This window comes from Oncorhynchus masou, chromosome 21, assembly GCF_036934945.1.
Source record: "Oncorhynchus masou masou isolate Uvic2021 chromosome 21, UVic_Omas_1.1, whole genome shotgun sequence".
NCBI classification, from domain to species: Eukaryota; Metazoa; Chordata; class Actinopteri; order Salmoniformes; family Salmonidae; genus Oncorhynchus; species Oncorhynchus masou.
The window spans coordinates 50,300,680-50,327,231 of record NC_088232.1 but is presented as its reverse complement, the minus strand read 5'-3'; the positions used below and the strand labels follow the sequence as shown (position 1 = coordinate 50,327,231).

Below are 26,552 nucleotides of genomic sequence, written 5' to 3'. Positions count from 1 at the left end.
TTAGCCTTCAGCTAAACTGGCTGTATTTAATAGCCTTCAGCTAAACTGGCTGTATTTACTAGCCTTCAGCTAAACTGGCTGTATTTATTAGCCTTCAGCTAAACTGGCTGTATTTACTAGCCTTCAGCTAAACTGGCTGTATTTACTAGCCTTCAGCTAAACTGGCTGTATTTATTAGCCTTCAGCTAAACTGGCTGTATTTCCTAGCCTTCAGCTAAACTGGCTGTATTTACTAGCCTTCAGCTAAACTGGCTGTATTTACTAGCCTTCAGCTAAACTGGCTGTATTTAAACTGGCTGTATTTACTAGCCTTCAGCTAAACTGGCTGTATTTATTAGCCTTCAGCTAGACTGGCTGTATTTATTAGCCTTCAGCTAGACTGGCTGTATTTATTAGCCTTCAGCTAAACTGGCTGTATTTACTAGCCTTCAGCTAAACTGGCTGTATTTATTAGCCTTCAGCTAAACTGGCTGTATTTACTAGCCTTCAGCTTCAAACTGGCTGTATTTATTAGCCTTCAGCTAGACTGGCTGTATTTATTAGCCTTCAGCTAAACTGGCTGTATTTACTAGCCTTCAGCTAAACTGGCTGTATTTATTAGCCTTCAGCTAAACTGGCTGTATTTATTAGCCTTCAGCTAAACTGGCTGTATTTACTAGCCTTCAGCTAAACTGGCTGTATTTATTAGCCTTCAGCTAAACTGGCTGTATTTATTAGCCTTCAGCTAGACTGGCTGTATTTATTAGCCTTCAGCTAAACTGGCTGTATTTACTAGCCTTCAGCTAAACTGGCTGTATTTATTAGCCTTCAGCTAGACTGGCTGTATTTATTAGCCTTCAGCTAAACTGGCTGTATTTACTAGCCTTCAGCTAAACTGGCTGTATTTATTAGCCTTCAGCTAAACTGGCTGTATTTATTAGCCTTCAGCTAGACTGGCTGTATTTATTAGCCTTCAGCTAAACTGGCTGTATTTACTAGCCTTCAGCTAAACTGGCTGTATTTATTAGCTTTCAGCACTTCAATCCATTTGTGTGCCTTCTTGCATGATATGTTTTGCTAATTTTTTATCCTTTTTTCATTCATTGAGCTTTTAATTCCTCTTTTATTCACTTATAGTTGTTGCATTGTTGAGTCAGCATTTCATTGCACTGTGTGCTCACGTAGATCACGTGTACATGACGATTTAACAAAACCTGAACACTGTCCTTGACCTCCCGGCCCTGCTGGAGGCTCACCACCAGAAACAATCTATCAGAACCACCCTCCCTCCTCACCATGGCAACACTGTACACAGCAAGAACCATGAACACTTCCCAGAAGTGGAAGAGTTACAGAACGCATTGTATTGTACTCCTTATGTTGACTTCTGTGTTGCTTTGTGAAAATACTGTATTAAGAAAGAGATCTATTGATTCTTTTCGGGAATGCATCCCATGTCTCACATCCCATAGCATTGTATGCATGGTTATCAGTACTGTAGGTAACATGGAGAGAATAGGAAGTACATTTCAAACTAAGTTTAAAACATGGTTTCCATTCATCAATGCAGTTGCATAAATGTCCTTGAAATGTTTTCCACATAAACACCCAGGTATACTGGCCTGGCTAAAGCTACAGACTGAGGTTGTCCTTTTGTCATTTCAGTGTCAAACTAAAAATTATTCTATGTTTCTCTGTCAGGCCGTCACTAACAAACAATTCTAATTGTGACCTAACAACTAGAAATCAGCCATTTTCAATGGAAGGAGACACGAGTAGAAATTCATTAATTTGACAACTATAGATTTGGCGACCAGATTTGAGAAAGTACCAACGTTATGAAAATAATCAGCGACTTGATTTAGCGACATGACTATTTACTATAGTTGGACCTCATCATCATCTCATCATTGTACACCATCATGATCAATGTCAACTACATTGACCATGATGTGAGTAAGGCCTGTTTTCTCATCAATAACTAGTGTACATGTCAACTAGGGAAGGAGAAGGGCTGATATCACTAAAACAGGTACCTGTTTTCTCATCAGTAACTGGGAAGGAGAAGGGCCTGTTTTCTCGTCAGTAACTAGGGAAGGAGAAGGGCCTGTTTACTCATCAATAACTAGGGAAGGAGAAGGGCCTGTTTTCTCATCATTAACTAGGGAAGGGAAGGGCCTGTTTTCTCATCAGTAACTAGGGAAGGAGAAGGGCCTGTTTTCTCGTCAGTAACTAGGGAAGGAGAAGGGCCTGTTTCCTCATCAATAACTAGGGAAGGAGAAGGGCCTGTTTTCTCATCATTAACTAGGGAAGGAGAAGGGCCTGTTTTCTCATCAGTAACTAGGGAATGAGAATGGCTGAGGTATCACTAAAACAGGTAGGGCCCGTTTCCTCATCAATAACTAGGGAAGGAGAAGGGCCTGTTTTCTCATCAGTAACTAGGGAAGGAGAAGGGCTTGTTTTCTCATCAGTAACTAGGGAAGGAGAAGGGCTGAGGTATCACTAAAACAGGTAGGGCCTGTTTCCTCATCAATAACTAGGGAAGGAGAAGGGCCTGTTTTCTCATCAGTAACTAGGGAAGGAGAAGGGCCTGTTTTCTCATCAGTAACTAGGGAAGGAGAAGGGCTGAGGTATCACTAAAACAGGTAGGGCCTGTTTTCTCATCAGTAACTAGGGAAGGAGAAGGGCCTGTTTTCTCATCAGTAACTAGGGAAGGAGAAGGGCTGAGGTATCACTATCAAACTAGGGAAGGAGAAGGGCCTGTTTTCTCATCAGTAACTAGGGAAGGAGAAGGGCCTGTTTTCTCATCAGTAACTAGGGAAGGAGAACTAAAACAGGTGGGCCTGTTTTCTCATCAGTAACTAGGGAAGGAGAAGGGCCTGTTTTCTCATCAGTAACTAGGGAAGGAGAAGGGCCTGTTTTCTCATCAGTAACTAGGGAAGGAGAAGGGCCTGTTTTCTCATCAGTAACTAGGGAAGGAGAAGGGCTGAGGTATCACTAAAACAGGTAGGGCCTGTTTTCTCATCAATAACTAGGGAAGGAGAAGGGCCTGTTTTCTCATCAGTAACTAGGGAAGGAGAAGGGCCTTTTTCTCATCAATAACTAGTTTTCTCATCAGTAACTAGGGAAGGAGAAGGGCTGAGGTATCACTAAAACAGGTAGGGCCTGTTTTCTCATCAGTAACTAGGGAAGGAGAAGGGCCTGTTTTCTCATCAGTAACTAGGGAAGGAGAAGGGCCTGTTTCCTCATCAATAACTAGGGAAGGAGAAGGGTTTTCTCATCAGTAACTTGTTTTCTCATCAGTAACTAGGGAAGGAGAAGGGCCTGTTTTCTCATCAGTAACTAGGGAAGGAGAAGGGCCTGTTTTCTCATCAGTAACTAGGGAAGGAGAAGGGCTTGTTTTCTCATCAGTAACTAGGGAAGGAGAAGGGCTGAGGTATCACTAAAACAGGTAGGGCCTGTTTTCTCATCAGTAACTAGGGAAGGAGAAGGGCCTGTTTTCTCATCAGTAACTAGGGAAGGAGAAGGGCCTGTTTTCTCATCAGTAACTAGGGAAGGAGAAGGGCCTGTTTTCTCATCAGTAACTAGGGAAGGAGAAGAGCCTGTTTTCTCATCAGTAACTAGGGAAGGAGAAGGGCTGAGGTATCACTAAATTGATCACAAACATTTTGCATGTGCTCTGCTGCTGCAGTACAGTCATATCTGACTGAAATTATAAAATGGTGTCAAAAGTGCTTCAAAGTCATGAAATATAAGACAGGATAGATTATTTAACATAAAATAATAATGTTCCTTCAGTTTTGTCTGAGTTTAGTGACTAAAAGTAGCTAACAGCTAACTGTTCTCTCATGTCTCTTCATTGACAAGAGCAACGTATGTGGAGCCGTTTCTATGGATACTCACAGACTCAGAGCCACCATGAGCAGAGTGCAGTGTAGAGTGAGCTGCACGCAGGGAGTGAGTGACAGACAGAGAGGAGCAGCTAATGGATTTACTAATGGAGGAAGTTCATTCTTTGGGCAGGTCAGGGCCTTAAATTTGGCCCAAGCAATCAGGACTGGGTAGGGTACGGCCTGACCGTTGCTTCACGGGCATGGGTAAGGCTTGGGCTTAAAATTCAGACCTGTTCAGTGCTCTTCAACTACCTGAGAGCAGAACAGAATGGAGAAATTGGTTGAAAGATAGAGAGCACAGTGTTGTGTTGTGTTGGTGAGAGTGTGCATGCATGTAAAGGTACATTGGTATGTGTGCTAACCTTGCTTGGAGCCCACTCGGTCACTGCTGGGCCCTGTGTTGGGCGTATACTTGGTGTCTCTGGTGGCGGCACTGTGTCGGGTCCAGTCAAAGTCATCCCTCTTGTCCTGGGTGAACATACACACGGCCTCGTCCTCAAAGCTGCACTGGAACTCTCCTGATGGGGAGGACACACAGAGAAGACATAGAAATTATTATTCTACCTTTATTTCAACAAGGAACACAGACTGAGACCAAGGTCTCTTTTACAGCTGGGCCCTGCATATACAACTTTACACATACAGTTCAGGTACAATGATTAAGAAACTACACTAAACCATCACAGATAACACAAATTACCCGAAACAGTTTACAAGAAATAGAAAAATAAAAATCTTACAATAAATGTTTAAAATGGGCGACAGGGACAAGAGTCTCAAGTTGAAGTTTAGTCTGCAGGCTATTCCATAGGCAAGGAGCATAACAGGAAAAGACAGCGATAACCAACTCTGGAAATCGCATTTTGGCCTCAAGTGTAATCCATGTTTGAGACCTGTTTTCATGAATTATAATTATAAAAAGGTATTGCATGGTCTACAGTGTCAAAAGCTTTAGACACATCTATGAACAAGGCGGCACAGCACTTTCTATTATCTAGGACATTAGTAATATAATTTACAACACGTACAGTGGCCGTAGTGGTACTGTGTTTAGGTTTTACCCTAAGTCGCTTTAATGGGGGCGTATTTATCAGCCATGAAGGTAACAAAATGTAAGAAAAGAAAGAGAAGGCTAAAACTGGGTCCATTATGCAGTTTACAGATAAAAGCTCTGAGTAATAAAGGTCATGGATAAAGGCTTGCTCTGAGAAGTGTTTATAGTGTCTCTTTAGAATTATACGAGAGTCAGGGTTTTTTAGCCTAGTATCTCTGATACATGCAATAGGGCAGTGGTCACTGATTTGCAAATAACCCACTAGATATATATATATATATATATTTGTGAGGTGTATTTGTTAAGACAAGGCCTATTAATGTAGATTTTTTGGGGGTCTTTTGGATTAAGACGGGTAGGTATAGTTATTAGTTGAGTAAGATTTAGTTCGTTACAAATGTCTTTTAATTTAAACGATGCTAGCATCAGCCAGTCCAAATCAAATTTTGATTTGGCACATCAGCCAAATACAACAGGTAGACCACACAGTGAAATGCTTACCTACAAGCCCATAACCAACAACACTTTAAGAAGTTTGAAGAAAAAAAAGTGTTACGTAAAAAATAGATAAGTAAAAAAAATAAAAAAATAAAAGTAACAAATAATTAAACAGAAGCAGTAAAATAACAATAGAGAGGCTATATACAGAGGATACTGGTACAGAGTCAATGTGGAGGCTATATACAGAGGATACCGGTACAGAGTCAATGTGCGGGGGCACCGGTTAGTCAAAGTAATTGAGGTAATATGTACATTTAGGTAGAGTTAAGGTGACTATGCATAGATGATAAACAGAGAGTCGCAACAGCGTGAAAGAGGGGTCTTGGTAGCCCTTTGATTAGCTGTTCAGGAGTCTTATAGCTTAGATACTACTGAGATAGACTTTATGTATTTTCAAACATCTTATTGCCGATTATTGAAATGTGCTCATATTGTATTATGAACACGGTATTAATAGGAAATATTTAATTTTTGACATTATTAAGGACCTGTGTATTGCGATGGATAATTCATATGAATAAACTGTGTATACCATAAAAAAATGGTGTATAACATAAAAACCCTACCTTTTATTAATCTCTGGTCATTGCTAATTAAAACATTATGGTTGGCTTGTCTTATTAAATATCAAACTGCCATGGGTTAGGGAGTCTATTTCATAGGACTGATACTTACTCAAGTGAGGGTTGACTGGAGCTGAAAGAGAAAACAAAAGACACTTGAATCATTTAGGAGTTCAAACTCATGAAAGGAATGCCTGTGGCTAAGATTTCATCTCTACTCTGTATAAAAGAGCCGTGGGGAAATCTAAAAAGGAAGAACTACTTTGTTTGTCCCTGCAGTCTAATTTGAGGCGGAGTACTAGGAAGTAGTGAGGCCATGCCATCAACCCCTCTTATCATCCGGAGGGAGAGAGGGTTAGGGTTAGGTTACTCCGGAGAGAGAGAGGGCTTATGGGCTGCAGAGGGCTAATGGAAGAGAGGAAGCACGAGACTCAGGTAAACTATACAGACCTGCATCTTTCTTAATTTAATTCACCACCTTCCCTATCTGCGCTCGCCAGGAACTGTGGCTGAGTCCTTTCCTAATCCCAATGAGGGCAGAACTGCATGCTGGGTAGAGATTTTCAAACAATTTGCAGTGGAGATAGCTGACGTGAAATGTATCCCAATTTCAACCAATAAACTTCCAGAGCCTAACCTGTAGAGATAGTATTCTTCAAGCAAAGTAGGAGTTTGGGAGATGTATTCAGGCTGTAAATTTCACGGTGAGATGTTTGAACTAGAGTAAACCGTGTGTCCCATTTGACGGTATAACAGATCAGCCCGGTCCAACAAAGGTGCAGCCAGAGGCATCCGTCCCATTGGCTAACGATAAATGGTCAGATATGAAGAGAATGCAAATGAAAAAAAAAAACATCACAAAACACAACAACAGCAGATGTTTAAGAGAAAAGGCTACTATTATCGAAGAGAGATCTGTCAAAAAAATGTAAATGCAGAGAAATTATCCCATTTAGCAATTGTATAGAGAACCACCAATTGATTCATTGATGATTCAATTGAGGATTAAAATCTGAAAATGCCTGCGACTGCATCAAATTATTGTAATTTGGGAAACTGTATAATACGAAGGAGTGGGCTGGTGGTTTGTGGCGAATCGCATCAGATGTTCATTATGGGCCTTTTTCTCCATAGTTTCCCCTATTCTGAGCCGCAATTATGCATCGGGAGGTTCCGTTTCCCCCACTACTAAATCACCCAGCTGTTCCCAACTTCAGTGAGGAGAAGGAGGTCGTCTTGGTGGAGAGGAGCAGATGCTGCTAGCTTGGAAACATGCTCTGCATTAGTACTGACTCTAATTGATAGGGTCTCTGTGCACTCAGTGCCTAGATAGACCACAAGCATTGCGCAGGCAGGGAAGCAGTAGGCAGGGAGGCACAACATTTAGTCAACATCGTTAAATACACATTCGAATTGCCGCATGTCTTTTGCTCATTGTGTACGGTAGCGTGCATATCTGGAGGACTTAGTTGCACGGACACTCGTTTTCGTAAGCGTACATCAGAAAAGGTATTTACACAAACATGTTTTTGTACATTCTCCTTTTCTCCTGTAGGGCATCACTTCAGTAATATCCTTGTTTTCTTTCTCAAACAGCTGCCGTACAATATTTATGGAGAAGAGAACACGATTCTTGAGACCAAAGTTGCACATAGAAAAACATATACTGAAACTAACTCTTAACACCAACATGAAACCCAATCCAGTGTGTCAAACTGAAGTGGCTGTCACATCCTCAGCCACAGCTGTTATCCAGAGGACAGTTGTACGCCGTGCCACTGCTCGTTAGAATCAGCAAGTGCACTGCTAGTATTTAAAAGGCTTGGGCGGCATACCGTATTTCCGGGGTATGTAGATACACACAGGTATTAAGTGTAACCAAAAATTCTTCAAGGCACTCAGATGTCAAACAGGAGTGATTATACAATATCATGATTCTGGTTTATAAAATGAACAAATAAACGCAAAAAATATGTTGTCTGAGGTAACTTGGAGATAACTTTGGCAATCTTGACACAACTCATGCAGAGGGAGATGAAACATTTCAGGTCATAGATAGATTTGGAGGAATCATCAGTTGTCCGACACATTATTTATATACAATGTTGTATCACTGGGGGATTAAAATACATATGTAAATATTTGAGGTCACGGTGGCATTTTACGTGAATGTGTAAAAATGTTTTCTCTCATATCGATCCACTTGCGGTGTGCGTCTGGGTGTGTATGCTGCCAGTGTGTGTGTGTGTGTGTGTGTGTGTGCGTGTGTGGGTGATTGAGTGTTGAGCATCTCTTTTATTGTATAATATGAGACCACTGAGCAATTAACATTTGAGAACAAGTGTTATCTTTTACCATCATACAGTTGAAGTCAGAAGTTTACATACACCTTAGCCAAATACATTTAAACGCAGTTTTTCACAATTCCTGACATTTAATCCTAGTAAAAAGTCTTAGGTCAGTTAGGATCACCACTTTATTTTAAGAATGTGAAATGTCAGAATAATAGTAGAGAAAATTATTTCTTTCAGCTTTTATTTCTTTCATCACAGTCCCAGTGGGTCAGAAGTTTACATACACTCAATTAGTATTTGGTAGCATTGCCTTGAAATTGTTTAACTTGGGTCAAACATTTTGGGTAGCCTTCCACAAGCTTCCTACAGTAAGTTGGGTGAATTTTGGCCCATTCCTCCTGACAGAGCTGGTGTAACTGAGTCAGGTAGGTAGGCCTCCTTGCTCGCACACGCTTTTTCAGTTCTGCCCACAAATTTTCTATAGAATTGAGATCAGGGCTTTGTGATGGCCACTCCAATACCTTGACTTTGTTGTCCTTAAGCCATTTTGCCACAACTTTGGAATTGTTCTTTGGGTCATTGTCCATTTGGAAGACCTATTTGCGACCAAGCTTTAACTTTCTGACTGATATCTTGAGATGTTGCTTCAATATATCCACATAATTTTCCTGCCTCATGAAGCCATCTATTTTGTGAAGTTCACCAGTCCCTCCTGCAGCAAAATGCACCCACAACATGATGCTGCCACACCCGTGCTTCACGGTTGGGATGATGTTCTTCGGCTTACAAGCCTCCCCCTTTGTCCTCCAAACATAACGATGGTCATTATGGCCAAACTGTTCTATTTTTGTTTCATCAGACCAGAGGACATTTCCCCAAAAAGTACGATCGTTGTCCATATGTGCAGTTGCAAACCGTAGTCTGGCTTTTTTATGGCGGTTTTGGAGCAGTGGCTTCTTCCTTGCTGTGTGGCCTTTCAGGTTATGTTGACAAAGGACTCGTTTTACTGTGGATATAGATACTTTTGTACCTGTTTCCTCCAGCATCTTCACAAGGTCCTTTGCTGTTGTTCTGGGATTGATTTGCACTTTTCGCACCAAAGTATGTTCACCTCTAGGAGACAGAACATGCTTCCTTCCTGAGTGGTATGACGGCTGCGTGGTCCCATGGTGTTTATACCTACTATTGTTTGTACAGATGAACGTGGTACCTTCAGGTATTTGGAAATTGCTCCCAAGGATGAACCAGACTTGTGGAGGTCTACAATTTTTATTCTGAGGTCATGGTTGATTTCTTTTGATTTTCCCATGATGTCAAGCAAAGAGGCACTGAGTTTGAAGATAGACCTTGAAATACATCCACAAGTACACCTCCAATTGACTCAAATGATGTCAATTAGCCTATCAGAAGCTTCTAAAGCCATGACATCATTTCCTGGAATTTTCCAAGCTGTTTAAAGGCACAGTCAACTTAGTGTATGTAAACTTCTGACCCACTGGAATTGTGATACTGCCAATTACAAGTGAAATAATCTGTATGTAAACAATTGTTGGATAACTGACTCATGTCATTGTCACGACTTCTGCCGAAGTCGTTGCCTCTCCTTGTTCGGGCGGTGCTCGGCGTTCGACGTCACCGGTCTTCTAGCCATCATTGATCCTTTTTTCATTTTCCATTGGTTTTGTCTTGTCTTCCCACACACCTGTTTTCAATCCCATTCATTACCTGTTGTGTATTTAACCCTCTGTTTCCCCTCATGTCTTTGTAAGAGATTGTTTTGTTGTCAGTATAGTGTATTTGTTTATAGGTGCGCGTCGGGTGCTCGTACCCATGTTTGGTTTGTTTGTACATTTAGTGTTATGGAGCATACTCTTGGAACTTTATTAAAAGACTCCATTTTACACTCAGTTTGACTCTCCTGCGCCTGACTTCCCTGCCACCTATTACACCTATGCATGACAGTCATGTACAAATCAGATGTCCTAACCGACTTGCCAAACTATAGTTTGTTGACAAGAGTTGTTGTGGAGTGGTTGAAAAACGAGTTTTAATGACTCCAACCTCCAAGTGTTTGTGAACTTTCGACTCTAACTTTATTTTACCACAATGTCCTCAGTGATTGTATAAATTGTAATTATAGAGTTTAATAAAGCCTAAATAATGTTATGACGAGTATAAGGGTCTCATACATGTCATTACATATACACAGTATAAATATTCCTGAACACAGTAAAATACACTTTCCAATGTGACAATGTGTGTCACTGCATCAACGGTGACTTTTTCGAGGCGAGTCTTTATGTTGTTGTTACAGCACAACCGATGGTCCCATGGGACCTTAAACACTGTCAAGGGGGAGACCGCAGCGTAGAGGTTGAAATGTCAGGTCAGGCATGTCGTCAATCTGTACTGTATGAGCAACCACCATAACATGGATACAGCATAAGCTCAAATTCCAGGCCTGTGGGCCACAAATAGGCCTAATGTGGCACGAGGGCAGGGAGTTTCAGACCTCTGACATAGAATACTCCTAAAAACAAGATAATAGGTGGAAAGCACTCTCGTGCTGCTATTTCCTCATCTCACCTGGGTGCAGAGGAAAACATGATTAGAGAATATAGGCTGGAAGCATCTAATTAGTGCAGAAGGTCAGTGAACTGCTGTGTTTGTTTGCTAGTCAGAGCAGCTCACCACCCGACTGTGTTCTGTTGTGTTTGTATGGGGGGGGGGGGGTTGGTTGGCTGCGTGCGTGCGTGCGTGCGTGCGTGCGTGACTTCACAGGCTAGGGCTGAGAACTGACGGTTTGTAGCAGACGTGTATTTCAAAGGCTGGAACTAGAATAGACCCAGGCTAGGCTATTCAAGTTTGGAAGAGAGAGGACTCAAAACCTGGACAGTATCGTGTCTTGTGTTGCAGTGCTGCACTACAAGGACTTCCAACTGTGTTGAAGCTGAGGCAAAGCTCAGGCTGTAATTCTAATTCTGCAGCCTGTTGAAAGGAGTAGATTTTTTGAACAGGTGTTTGCGGAAGGACATTTTCGGTGCCTCTTTTCACTCCCTTCATAAGAAAGTACCAAAAAAAAGGACGGATTGATTTAAAAAAATAAGTAAATGATAGTGAAGGATAAAGAAATAAAGTAGACATTAGACAATGATTGTGGAACCTTGTCTACAGAAACACCAGTGTTAACAGACAGGGAATTAAAGTCCACCCCTCCAACTACATACAAATTGCATTTCATTCAAAATCCTTTCCGTTTGTATTCTTAGCCGAAATCCTTGCTGGATGGCTCTTGATACTGTCTGCCGCCTCCCCCTCGGTGACAATGGCACTTTTTGATGACTAAGTTGAGGAGCTGAATGTTTTCTCATGTTATTATGCCTGGATCTCTGAATGTGTAATCATCACGGGTACAAATTCATCTCTGTCTTTGCTTTACTTTCTTCTTAAATAAGAATGCTCTGTCAAATGTACTGACAGTGACCTATCTCATGATTCAGTATTTTCCTAACCAGTAGGGGTCCCTATTACCATATAAATATGTCAACATCTGGGAGGCCCTTACTGTGATACATTACATGATCAAAAGTATGTTGACATCGAACATCACATTCCAAAATCATGGGCGTTGAAAATTTAGAATTTGTTCTAAACTGACATGCCGAGTTAAAAAATGGTTTGATTAAAAAATGTAAACATTTAAAATATGGAGTTGGTCCCCCCTTTGCTGCCCTAACAGTCTCCACTCTTCTGGGAAGGCTTCCCACTAGATGTTGGAACATTGCTGCTATAACAGCCTCCACTCTTCTGGAAAGGCTTTCCACTAGATGTTGGAACATTGCTGCCATAACAGCCTCCACTCTTCTGGAAAGGCTTTCCACTAGATGTTGGAACATTGCTGCCATAACAGCCTCCACTCTTCTGGAAAGGCTTCCCACTAGATGTTGGAACATTGCTGAGGGGACATTCAGCCACAAGAGCATTAGTGAGGTCGGGCACTGATATTAGGCAATTAGGCCTGGCTCACAGTCTGATTTCAAATACATCCCAAAGGTGTTCAATGGGGTTCAGGTCAGGGCTCTATGCATGCCAGTGAAGTTCTTCCACACCAATTTCAACAAACAATTTCTGCATGGACCTCGCTTTGTGCAAGGGGGCATTGTTATGCTGAAACAGGGGCTTCCCCAACTGTCACAAAGTTGGAAGCACAGAATCATTTAGAATGTCATTAAATGCCGAAGCATTAAGGTTTCCCTTCACTGGAACTAAGGACCATAGCACAAACCATGATAAACAGCCCCAGACCAAAATTCCTCCACCACCAAACTTTACAGTTTACATACACTAAATAAAATAAAATTTATTTATATAGTTGATATCTCAAAGTGCCTTTAAACAGCTTCGGACTGAAAATTCCAGAAAATGATGTCATGGCTTTGCTCTCTTGGCAGAAGCTTCTGATAGGCTAAGAGGCAGTTTGACATAATTTGAACCGTTATTTAACATAATTCACTGGCGGGTCAGGTGTACCTGTGGATGTATTTAAACAAAAATTACTCCTTTACCTTCAAACTAATTTGAGTCAATTGTGCCTCTTTTCAAACTCAGCTTGCTTGACATCATGGGAAAATCAAAATGAAATCAACCAAGACTGCAGAAAAAAAATTGTAGATTGATTCATAAGTCTGGTTCATCCTTGGGAGCAATTTCCAAATGCCTGAAGGTACCACGTTCGTCTGTACAAACAATAGTTGCGCAAGTATAAACACCATGGGACCACGCAGCCATCATACCGCTCAGGAAGGAGACGCGTTCTGTCTCCTAGAGATGAACGTACTTTGGTGTGAAAAGTGCAAATCAATCCCAGAACAACAGCAAAGAACCTTTTGAAGATGCTGGAGGAAACAGGTACAAAAGTATCTATATCCACAGTAAAATGAGTCCTATATGGACAAAACCTGAAAGGCTGCTCAGCAAGGTAGAAGTCACTGCTCTAAAACCGCCATAAAAAAAGCCAGACTACAGTTTGCAACTGCACATGGAGACAAACATCGTACTTGTTGGAGAAATGTCCTCTGGTCCAATGAAACAACAATAGAACTGTTTTGCTATAATGACCATCGATATGTTTGGAGTACAAAGGGGGAGGCTTGCAAGCCGAAGAACACCATCCCAACCATGAAGCACGGGGGTGGCAGCATCATGTTGTGGGGGAGCTTTGCTGCAGGAGGGACTGGTGAACTTCACAAAATAGATGGCTTCATGAGGCAGGAAAATTATGTGGATATATTCAAGCAACATCTCAAGACATCAGTCAGGAAGTTGAAGCTTGGTCACAAATGGGTCTTCCAAATGGACAATGACCCCAAGCATACTTCCAAAGGTGTGGCAAAATGGCTTAAGGACAACAAAGTCAAGGTATTGGAGTGGCCATCTCAAAGCCCTGACCTCAATCCCATAGAAAATTTGTAGACAGAACTGAACAAGCGTGTGTGAGCAAGGAGGCCTACCTACCTGACTCAGTTACACCAGCTCTGTCAGGAGGAATGGGCCAAAATTCACCCAACTTATTGTGGGAAGCTTGTGGAAGGCTACCCAAAACGTTTGATCCAAGTTAAACAATTTAAAGGCAATGCTACCAAATACTAATTGAGTGTATGTAATCTTCTGACCCACTAGGAATGTGATGAAAGAAATCAAATCTGAAATAAATCACTCTCTCTCTACTATTATTCTGACATTTCACATTCTTAAAATAAAGTGGTGATCCTAACTGAGCTAAGACAGGGGATTTTTTACCAGGATTAAATGTCAGGAATTGTGAAAAACTGCGTTTAAATGTATTTGGCTCAGGTGTATGTAAACCTCTGACTTCAACTGCACATCCTCATTGAAGAAAATCATTTCTCTACTGTACAATGCTGAGGGGGATTCTGTATACTATACAACAAAATACAATACAATATGCAACAATATACATTAACACCATATAGAACTGTGAGCATTCAAGGCCATGCTAGTCCCTACTGAAGAATATACAGTGCTGAAGGCCAAGTAGATTTTGTACAGTACAATTAACTCTAAATAGAGCATTGTGATCATACACTATCCAGGCCGCCCAACTAGACAGAGAATGATTTCTGCTCACCACTGTATCTGATGGTTCTGTCTGTGGAGTCTCCTTCCCCGAAGCGCGTGATGGGGGTGAGGCGCACCAGGTAGGCCTCTGGCTTGATGAGCTCCGTCAGGTTGTGGGTGATCAGCTCGCCCTTGGCGATCGCTCCCTCCATGGGGATCTCTTGCTCCCACCACCTCGATTGGCCCGTCTAGACAACACATAGGAATATTTTATTGGAAAATCATTATAATCAATTCCAATGCTTATTTTTACAAGTGCACATAGGCCAAACTCAACACATCATAATCACTTCCTACTGGTCCACGTTCTGAACTCAAGGTGAAAGGAAACTAATAGGATACATTTGAATGGATTCCGTATTTTGCAAGGAAGGGCAACCATTACTACAGCCTCCACTTGGTTATATGATCTTCGTCCCGTCTACCATAAAGTTAGCCGACTAAACAATGTCCTGTGTAATTGTGTGCTATTCTTTTGGTGCTGAAATCACTAGGTTTTTATAAAAACGCCAGAGCTCCAGTCGGCCCACACCAGTCGCCGCTCAACTCCATCGTGTAATGTGGAGTTGAGTTACGCGGGCTACCATAAAGTTAGATCTGATTTAACCATAGACATTACAACCAGTAGAAAGTGATATCTACTGACGTCATCCACGTATTCCTATGAAAAACTCCCGATGGCGCTTGAAGTATTTGAATTTGAAGCGAGACATATTGCTGAATGGGGCTGAAAGGCACCAGAGAGGAAGAGGAAGAGAGAGGCCCAACTCGGTGGAAAATCTGTTTCCCTCCAGAAGGTGGTGTTTTTTTGTTGTTTCGCCCACCATGCAAGGAGTTGTTGTATGGAGGTCAATGAGTGGAAAATCTGTTTCCCTCCAGAAGGTGGTGTTTTTTTGTTGTTTCGCCCACCATGCAAGGAGTTGTTGTATGGAGGTCAATGAGTGTCGAATTTGGTCCCAGAAAAATTAGTGGCTTGTTTGATACTCGAGGTCGGAGTTGTCTCGGGATGGATATAGGGGCAGCAGGTAGCCTAGTGGTTAGAGTGTTGGGCCAGTAACCGAAAGGTTGGTGGATTGAATCCCTGAGCTGACAAGGTAAAAATGTGTTGCTCTGCCCCTGAACAAGACAGTGTTCAGGCGGTCTCTCTTGATTGATTACAGTTGGTTGATGTCAAACCCTAATTGAATATTCAAAATATTATTACCTGAACAAGACAGTTAACCCACTGTTCCAAAAATAGGCAGTTCATTGAAAATAACTTCAGAATTTGTTCTTAATCAGTGACCTTGCCTTCTGAGTTAAAAAATAAAAGTTTGAAATGGTAGAGAAATTAACATTAAATTCTCTGGCAACTTGAGACATCTGTGGCATTGTGTTGTGTGACAAAACGGCACCATTTTAGAGTGGCCTTATATTGTCCCCAGCAATGTGTAATAATCAGCTGGAAATAAGCTTCACTGGCCAGTTGGAGGGATTATCCTGGCTCTCACTTAGCCTAGTGGTTAGAGCTTGGACTGGATGCTCAAACCCCGTGACAAGGTTGTCATTCTGAACAGGTAGTTAACCCACTGTTCCTAGGCTGGATGCTAGTTTGCCCTCAATTAGCTGGATGCTAGTTTGCCCTCAATTAGCTGGATGCTATTTTGCCCTCACTTGGCTAGATACTAGTTTGCCCTCAATTAGCTGGATGCTAGTTTGCCATCAATTAGCTGGATGCTAGTTTGCCCTCACTTGGCTGGATACTAGTTTGCAAGGCCTCTTTCCATCCTTTAAACACCCCATCCAGCCCAGGTTTACAATGTCTAAGAGTAGTGAATTCCCCATCCAGCCCAGGTTTACAATGTCTCAGAGTAGTGAACTCCCCATCCAGCCCAGGTTTACAATGTCTCAGAGTAGTGAATTCCCCATCCAGCCCAGGTTTACAATGTCTCAGAGTAGTGAATTCCCCATCCAGCCCAGGTTTACAATGTCTCAGCCCATCCAGCCCAGGTTTACAATGTCTCAGAGTAGTGAATTCCCCATCCAGCCCAGGTTTACAATGTCTCAGAGTAGTGAACTCCCCATCCAGCCCAGGTTTACAATGTCTCTGAGTAGTGAACTACCCATCCAGCCCAGGTTTACAATGTCTCAGAGTAGTGAACTCCCCATCCAGCCCAGGTTTACAATGTCTCAGAGTAGTGAACTCCCCATCCAGTCCAGGTTTACAATGTCTCACAGTAGTGAACTCCCCATCCAGCCCAGGTTTACAATGTCTCACAGTAGTGAACACCCCATCCATTTCTGATTTACAATGTAGTGAATCACCGCATGGTGAGGGGGTTACACATTTTACACTAAGCACCAACGTCCTCCAGAACAGCTGCCTCTGTTGTCGCGGGGAACACATCTTTATGGAAGACGTTACGAGTTCCATCAGCCTGACTGACAGTCGTAAGTGGCATCGTGACATTTCTTTGAGCAGTTGTAAACAGCGGTTTTTAACAGATAGATTGACTTCATTGGGCAGGAAGGAAGTTAACTGAATTTAACATCGGATAAGTGTCCACTTCAATTTATGGCAATTTTTCTTCTCTTTCATATTTTGTTGTTATAGTAACAGACAGGTTAAATTAGAGGGTGGGACAGAGGTAGGGGAGTGCAGACAGAAAAGACAGGACTGGGGATCAAATCCCCGCCTGAAAGGCATCATGGGTAGCGCAGAGCTGGCAGTCGCTAGACCAGACCAATGCTGTGTGAGCAGATTCTGTCATACCTGTACACTCTGTTGTACAGTACCGTCTATCACTACGGCTTTTCATTTCAGTCTTTCTTACAAATAGAACAGCCTGCCAAGAAATCTATTGTGAAACTTCATAATGAATTGTCTCTTTCATTGTGACCTACTGTTTTCGATCAATCACAAATGACACCTTCTCAACATAATGAATAGTACTTCAGGCAGACATAAACAAAGACATTAACAAATGCATTTGAATACCGCAAGCACAGACGTGTGTATGGATGCGCGCGCGCGCGCACACACACACACACACACACACACACACACACACACACACACACACACACACACACACACACACACACACACACACACACACACACACACACACACACACACACACACACAAACACACTAGAGCTGCTATGACAATAGACTAAAAGATAGGCAATCTGTTCATGAATAGGTGACAGTTATGAAGTTGTCATACATGCGGAAGAGCAGACACCTTGTTGGAGCTGAGGTGCCACCATGCTGGAAGCATTGAGATGAGATAAGATGCTCTAGCTCTGTGAATCTCCCAATTAACCTCTCACATGCATAGCAAACAGGTTGAAGACAGAGACATGCATCTTCAAATCAAATATTAAAGGAATCATTTAAAGCGGGTATGTTTTAATGCAATTATTAAAGGAATAATTTAAGCCATGTGTATGTTTTAATGCAATTATTAAAGGAATCATTTAAGCCATGTGTATTTGAATGTAAATATTAAAAGGAATAATTTAAAGCATGTATGTTTTAATGTAAATATTAAAGGAATAATTTAAAGCATGTATGTTTTAATGTAAAAAGCTTTCTTAATTCCCTTGTTGGTTTCTTAGTCACACGGTTCCTCTAGAACCAGCTAAGCATGTCAAATTAAACGCAGCACCACATAACTCCCTCGGTCTTCAGGTACTTAGAAAAATAAACACCAGTGCACTAGTCAAAAGGGATTAGCCTCAAAATATAACAATAGGCTGAATATGAGTACAATACAATATCTAGCTTTTAGTGAGGCCCAATGTTTTCAAGTATAAAGCAATGGACTGTCCTATTGCCTTGCTTGCCAGATGTATTGTGTCAGAGACAGTTGACGACAAACACTATAAATTAACATCAAACACAACTATATTATATCACAAAAATAATCAACCGTCCTGCTGTTCACATCATTATTAGTACATCTGAGTTCTATGAACTGTACATTAGGTCAAACAAACCGTGAACGGCTCAAAAATAAAATCATTTCAGTTTTCATTCTTTATTGAACATCTATATTCATATCCCATCACTCACAATTTCAAAGAGTGACTATTTTTCAATGTATTACCAGTAATAACTCATAACACTATCTCAATGAATTGTCTTTCCATGCCAGAGATGCAACAAAACTTGGTTATGTGGCCAACCCCCGAGCAATGTTGTGCGGCTAATCACTGTTGATCTTGGCTACGACAATTGGCACGCTCGCCATTTTCCCAGGGAGCCAAGGCCCACGATGTCTCGTGTGACAGCTGAGTGAGTCACAGTGGGCCTGGCAGCCGACAAATAGAAGATGACTGGTCAAACCCAGAATTCAACCAATGGAGAGTGAAGCTGGTGGGAAGTGAGCGGGGGAACCTGTGAGGCCCACATTCTCTCCTGCACGTCCCTGCTACCCAGCTAATGACATCTACATCTATTGCCTCAGCTAGCTTCCTAATTCCACATCTGCAGTTCTTACAAGGACATCTTTTTCTTAAAGGGACATCTTTTTCTTAAAGGGACATATTTTTCTTAAAGGGACATATTTTTTTTACCAGGACATATTTTTCTTAAAGGGACATCTTTTTCTTAAAGGGACTTTTTTTTTTACCAGGACATCTTTTTTTTTTTGTTGCCTGCTCTTTTATCCACACGGAGTTTGAGCCGTAGAGATGTACAATACTACAGTATGTGTTCTAAGAATGTTTCTATGGTTTCAGCATGAAACCAAGGCTGGAATGTTATAGAGAAAGGATGTATGATCATTATGAGAGGATAACCAGACATTATAAGGGGTCATACAGTACATGCGTGTCACAAGTCTTATAACAACATTATAACAGCATCCCAATGCATTATACCTGCAGGAAAGTAAAGGGTTACCAACTATGCATACATATACTGTAGGCATAGGCCTGTGTCACTCAAGAGACAAAACTCAGGTGTAGTGTAAATGGCATTAGCATGTACTTTACTAACACCCCTACCATCTAAAAGAGCACTACACTGCTCTTCCGCTCCAGTTTAGGTCCCATGTCGCTGAGATGTTAGGAAGTTATCAGCTCAGTCTGCCGTTCAAACACTTCACCCCCAGAAGCACAAGGGACCGTCGACCTAATCTGAGACAGCACTTGACTTTTAACGCGTCCTCCAGCATGAGCACGACCCTTGGCATCCTCCTTCTGATACCACCTCACTCACTCCTCTAGCCTCCTCCTGCCTGCTCCTGCCTCCTCCATTCTCTTCCTGCCTCCAATTGCAACCTCCTGTCTCCTCCTGCCTCCTCCAGCTTCCTCCTTCCTGCCACCTCCTACCCCACCTTCTCCTCGTGCCTCCTCCTGTCTACCCCTACTTCCAACAGCATCTTCCTGTCTCCTCCCAACTCTTCCAACCTCCTCCAGCCTCTTTCAACCTCATCCAGCCTCCTCGTCTCCTCCATTTCCGCCCTGCTTCCAACATCCTCCTGACTCCACCTGTTTCCTCCTGTCTCCCCCTGCTTCCAACAGCCCCCACATGTCTCTTACAACCTCCGCTAGCCTCATCCAGCCTCCTCCAGTCTCCTCCTATCCCACCAGCCTCCTCCAACCTCCTCGTCTCCTCCATTTCCCCCCTGCTTCCAACAACATCCTCCTGACTCCACCTGTTTCCTCCTGTCTCCCCCGCTTCCAACAGCCCCCACATGTCTCTTACAACCTCCTCTAGCCTCATCCAGCCTCCTCCAGTCTCCTCCTATCCCAACAACATCCTCCTCTCCACCTGTCTCCTCCCCCTGCTTCCAACAGCCCCCACCTTCTCTTATCCCTACCTCATCCAGCCTCCTCCAGTCTCCTCCTATCAACATCCTCGCCTCCATTTCCCCCTGAACCACTCCACCTGTTTCCTCCTGTCTCCCCCTGCTTCCAACAGCCCCCACATGTCTCTTACAACCTCCTCTAGCCTCATCCAGCCTCCTCCAGTCTCCTCCTATCCCACCAGCCTCCTCCAACCTCCTCGTCTCCTCCATTTCCCCCCTGCTTCCAACAACATCCTCCTGACTCCACCTGTTTCCTCCTGTCTCCCCCTGCTTCCAACAGCCCCCACATGTCTCTTACAACCGCCTCTAGCCTCATCTAGTCTCCTCCTATCCCACCACCCTCCTCCAACCTCCTCGTCTCCTCCATTTCCCCCCTGCTTCCATCCCCTGACCAACAGCCCCCACCTGTCTCTTATCCCACCTCATCCAGCCTCCTCCAGTCTCCTCCTATCCCACCAGCCTCCTCCAGTCTCCTCCTATCCCACCAGCCTCCTCATGCCTCCAACCAGCTTCCTCCAGTCTCCTCCTATCCCACCAGTCTCCTCCTATCCCACCAGCCTCCTCATGCCTCCAACCAGCTTCCTCCAGTCTCCTCCTATCCCACCAGCCTCCTCCAGTCTCCTCCTATCCCACCAGCCTCCTCCTGCCTCCACCAGCCTGACATTTCATTTCCTACAAAGCTGACCTTTATATTCAACCATCAGCGGCTGGGGAACACATATGCCTGTTTTGTTCATCCTCTCCAGTGTGTATGGCAGAGACTCAGACACAGCCATAAAATTGGGCGAATTAAATTGTAAAAGCGCAGATGTTATTTGGCTTGTTATGAAGATTTTACATGCAATGTGGGCAGAGGAAGAGAAGGTAACAGCCATTCATTTTCCATGTCATGTTCATTCACACTTATGTTATGACGGTCATATTATGATCATAATCGGACTCAATGCTACGTCCTCAATACAAATGCACCCACCTTTCACCATTTACTGCTTAGAGATGCTGAGAGAGAGTAGATCATACTGATCATGTCATGTATGGTTATTTACACAGTCAGACAAAATGCCATGTCATTCACCAAACAGGTGGATTGTATAGTACCAGTCAAAAGTTTGAACACACCTACTCATTCAAGGGTTTTTCTTTATTTGTACTATTTTCTACATTGTAGAATAATAGTGAAGACATCAACACTATGAAATAACACATATGGAATCATGTAGTAACCAAAAAGTCTTAAAAAATGTCAAATATATTTTATATCTTTCAAAGTAGCCACCCTTTGCAGTTCAGTTGTGTTGTGTCAAGGTAGGTGTGGTATACAGAAGATAGCCCTATTTGGGAAAATACCAAGTCCATATTATGGCAAGAACTTTAACATTACTTTAAGACATGAAGGTCAGTCAATCCAGAAAATGTCAAGAACTTTGAAAGTTTCTTCAAGTGCAGTCCCAAAAACCATCAAGCGCTATGATGAAACTGGCTCTCATGACGATCGCCGCAGGAAAGGAAGACCCAGAGTTCCCTCTGATGCAGAGGATAAGTTCATTAGAGTTAACTGCACCTCAGATTGCAGCCCAATAAATGCTTCACAGAGTTCAAGTAACAGACACATCTCAACATCAACTGTTCAGAGGAGACTGCGTGAATCAGGCTTTCATGGTCGAATTGCTGCAAAGAAACCACTAAGGATGCCAATAAGAAGAAGACCTGATTTGGCCAAGAAACATTAGCAATGGACATTAAACCGGTGGAAATCTGTCCTTTGGTCTGATGATTCCAGATTTTAGATTTTTGGTTCCAACCGCCGTGTCTTTGTGAGACGCAGAGTGGATGAACGGATGATCTTCACATGTGTGCTTTCCACTGTGAAGCATGGAGGAGGAGGTGTGATGGTGTGGGGGTTCTTTGCTAGTGACACTGTCAGTGATTTATTTAGAATTCAAGGCACACTTAACCAGCATGGCTACCACAGCATTCTGCAGGGATGCACAATCCCATCTGGTTTGTGCTTAGTGGGACTATCATTTGATTTTCAACAGAAAAATGTCCCAACACACCTCTAGGCTGTGTAAGGGCTATTTGACCAAGAAGGATAGTGATGGAGTGCTGCATCAGATGACCTGGCCTTCACAATCACCTGACCTCAACCCAATTGAGATGGTTTGAGATGAGTTGGATCGTAGAGTGAATGAAAAGCAGCCAACAAGCTCTCAGCATATGCGGGAACTCTTTCAAGACTGTTGGAAAAGCATTCCAGGTGAAGCTGTTTGAGAGAATGCCAAGAGTGTGCAGAGCTGTCATCAAGGCAAAGGGTGGCTACTTTGAAGAATCTAACATAAAATAGATTTAGATTTGTTTAACACTTTGTTATTTCATAGTTTTGATGCCTTCACTATTATCCTACAATGTAGAAAATGGTAAAAAATAAAGAAAAACACTTGAATAAATTGGGCCAGTAACCAAAAGGTTGCTTGTTCGCATCCCGGGGCTGACAAGGTAAAAATCTGCTCCTGAGCCAGGCAGTATTCCCCGGGTGCCGTGGATGTCAATTAAGGTAGAATTTCAGAGGGGTTGCTTTAAATGCAGAAGACACATTTCAGTTGAATACATTCATTTGGACAACTGACTAGGGATCCCCCTTTCATTGTACATGTATGTCTTTTTCTATTTTTACGTGTGCTTGTTTTAAAATAGTCAAATTAATAAGCTAAACTATTCCCTCACATTCTGCTCTGTCCCTTTTGTATTCTGCTAAGCAATGTATGTTGCCTGTTGGAGGTAAAACTGTGTTGCCATGGCAACGAGCCTCACTTCTCATTCATGCCATCATCATGCCAAATCCTGTTGTAGAAAGGAGGAGAGAGGGAGAGAATAGAAGAGAGAAAGAGACAGAGGAAGAAAGAAAGGGAGGAGAGGGAAGAGAGAGAGAATGAGAGAAATAGAGAGAGCGAGAAAGAAAGAGAGAAGAACAGATAAAAGGGTAGAGAACCAGAACAAGAATGAGAGAGAAAGACAGAAGAGAGAAAGTGGGAGAGAGAGAAGAGACGAGAGAAAGAGAGAAAAACAGATAGAAATGGAGTGGGAGATAGAAAGAGAGAAGGAGAGAGAGAAGAGATGAGAGAAAGAGAGAAAAACAGATAGAAAGGGAGAGGGAGATAGAAAGAGAGAAGGAGAGAGAGAAGAGAGATTCCTTCTCATGGATTCCTCCTCATCCTCTTGTCTCTCACTTTCCTCCTCTTCGATTCATCAGGATACAGCAGCTCATCCTCAAATCCACCGGAGACCAGGGGGAAATCATTTACTCTGAGTAAATAATAATCTGGGGAGAATTCAATCCAAGGCCTCTCTCTCGGACGCAGCAAACACACCACTAAATAATTCAAACAGCACCAATTAGCCTTGAGTTAGTTCTAATCTGTTTGACCAATACTCGATTCTTTCCTCCTTCACGTGAATACTGACATGACGGCGAACGTACAGTCAATCTGTGATGATGAAACAGAATGTATAGTCAAGTCTGTGATGATGATGAAGGCTGATAATGGCGAGGCTGACGACTAAGCTGTAAGCACTCGAAGGCCAAGGCGGGGAAACACCGGGCGACTTGGCCGTTGCATTTCTCCTCGATGCTGTGTCAGGACGTATAGACACAGAGTCCTCTTTTCTTTTATGCCGAAAGCTTGTTGCGGTAGTATGGTTGTCGGTAGTAGGGTAGTAGGGTTGTCAATATTAGGCTGGTCGGCAGTAGGGTTGTTGGGCAGCAGGGTTGTTGGGCAGCAGGGTTGTCGGCAGTAGGGTTGTCGGCTGTAGGGTTGTTGGGCAGCAGGGTTATCGGGCAGCAGGGTTGTCGGGCAGCAGGGTTGTCGGCAGTAGGGTTTTGTCGGCAGCAGGTTTGTCGGCAGTAGGGTTGTTGGGCAGCGAGGTGGTCGGGCAGCAGGGTTGTCGGGCAGCAGGGTTGTCGAGCAGCAGGGTTGTCGGGCAGTAGGGTTTTGTCGGCAGTAGGGTTTTGTCGGCAGCAGGTTTGTCGGCAGTAGGGTTGTTGGGCAGCAGGGTTGTCGGGCAGCAGGGTTGTCGGGCAGCAGGGTTGTCGGGCAGCAGGGTTGTCGGGCAGCAGGGTTGTCGGGCAGCAGGGTTGTCGGCAGTAGGGTTTTGTCGGCAGTAGGGTTTTCGGCAGTAGGGTTGTCGGGAGTAGGGTTGTCGGCAGTAGGGTTGTCGGCAGTAGGGTTGTCGGCAGTAGAGTTGTCGGCAGTAGGGTTGTTGGGCAGCAGGGTTGTCGGGCAGCAGGGTTGTCGGGCAGCAGGGTTGTCGGCAGTAGGGTTTTGTCGGCAGCAGGTTTGTCGGCTGTAGGGTTGTTGGGCAGCAGGGTTGTCGGGCAGCAGGGTTGCCGGGCAGCAGGGTTGTCAGCAGTAGGGCTTTGTCGGCAGCAGGTTTGTTGGCAGTAGGGTTGTTGGGCAGCGAGGTGGTCGGACAGCAGGGTGGTCGGGCAGCAGGGTTGTCGGGCAGCAGGGTTGTCGGCAGTACGGTTTTGTCGGCAGTAGGGTTTTGTCGGCAGTAAGGTTTTGTCGGCAGTAAGGTTTTGTCGGGAGTAGGGTTGTCGGCAGTAGGGTTGTCGGGAGTAGGGTTGTCGGCAGTAGGGTTGTCGGCAGTAGGGTTGTCGGCAGTAGGGTTTTGTCGGCAGTAGAGTTGTCGGCAGTAGGGTTGTCGGCAGTAGGGTTTTGTCGGCAGCAGGGTTGTCGGGCAGCAGGGTTGTCGGCAGTAAGGTTTTGTCGGCAGTAGGGTTTTGTTGGCAGCAGGGTTGTCGGGCAGCAGGGTTGTCGGCAGTAGGGTTTTGTCGGCAGTAGGGTTTTGTCGGCAGTAGGGTTTTGTTGGCAGCAGGGTTGTCGGCAGTAGGGTTTTGTCGGCAGTAGGGTTTTGTCGGGAGTAGGGTTTTGTCGGGAGTAGGGTTTTGTCGGCAGTAGGGTTTTGTCGGGAGTAGGGTTTTGTCGGCAGTAGAGTTGTCGGCAGTAGGGTTTTGTTGGCAGCAGGGTTGTTGGGCAGCAGGGTTGTCGGTAGTAGGGTTTTGTCGGCAGTAGGGTTTTGTCGGCAGTAGGGTTTTGTCGGCAGTAGGGTTGTGATTTTCCTGTGTTTTATACATATTTCCACACCATGAGGTTGGAATAATACTGTGAAATGTTGAAAATGATGATAACACCCTTTTAGTGTAAGAGCTGTTTGAAAAGACGGCCTGAAATGTCATCTTGTTTTGGGGTTTTGGACCGCCTGGCGACATCACCAGGAGGTATAAGTTAGTAGACCAATAACCAAGAGAGTTTTCTCTCTGCCAATAACAGCTCGTTTTCAGGTTACATATCCCTCCCATTAGGCTCGTACAATTAGCCCCCTCACTCAGACCACTACTAGACAGTCTTATCAAAATTCTTGCTTAAGTATATATATTTAGCTAATAAGCTATTCTTGACCATTTTAATAGAAAACAATCACAGTAAGGTACTTAAGGAAAAGCAGCCAACAAGTGCTCAGCATATGTGGGAACTCCTTTAAGATAGTTGGAAAAGCATTCCAGGTGAAGCTGGTTGAGAGAATGCCAAGAGCTTGCAAAGGCAAAGGGGTGGCTACTTTGAAGAATCTCAAAGATGAAATATATTTTGATTTGTTTAAAACTTTTTGGGTTACTACATGATTCCATATGTGTTATTTCATAGTTTTGATGTCTTCACTATTCGACAATGTAAATACTTATGTGAACATATTGGAATAGCCAATGTAACCCTATAATGTACGGCAAGGACAAGAAAAGCGGTTTGTGGCATGGATATTTTACGAGTACTTCTAACTCTAACAGGGGGAGTGAATGTTGTAAAGGGGAGTGTGAATTAGTTGTCACACATTGCCTTGTTAACATGCTAGATGAATTGCAGGTACTTAACGAGAGAACGACCGCCTCGACTATTATACTTAGCAAGACGTCACGATGTGTGAAGTCGAGGCGAAGTCCGCTGAGCTGTCAAGAGTTTAATACGCTGTTAGCAGCCATGTGTCAAATATCAGCCTGGGTGAGATTCTGAGAATGGGGTGTTGGGAAGGAGAGAGAGATATAGGGAGAGAGGAGAGAGGAGGAGAGAGAGATATAGGGAGAGAGGAGAGAGGAGGAGAGAGAGATATAGGGAGAGAGGAGAGAGGAGGAGAGAGAGATATAGGGAGAGAGGAGAGAGGAGGAGAGAGAGATATAGGGAGAGAGGAGAGAGGAGGAGAGAGAGATATAGGGAGAGAGGAGAGAGGAGGAGAGAGAGATATAGGGAGAGAGGAGAGAGGAGGAGAGAGAGATATAG

The 26,552-nt window shown here is 43.5% G+C and overlaps 1 protein-coding gene across 1 annotated transcript in view; it reads right to left on the bottom strand.

The window, feature by feature from the left end:
• The window catches only part of LOC135508471 (MAM domain-containing glycosylphosphatidylinositol anchor protein 2-like), a 219,020-nt gene that overhangs the window by 20,659 nt on the left and 171,809 nt on the right, over positions 1–26,552 (bottom strand). The window contains exons 11-13 of the mRNA XM_064928684.1: positions 14,433–14,610; positions 6,103–6,123; positions 4,235–4,390 (exon numbers count right to left, since the gene is read on the bottom strand). Coding sequence (XP_064784756.1) covers positions 4,235–4,390; positions 6,103–6,123; positions 14,433–14,610 — 355 coding nt within the window. The remainder of the gene's footprint in view (positions 1–4,234; positions 4,391–6,102; positions 6,124–14,432; positions 14,611–26,552) is intronic.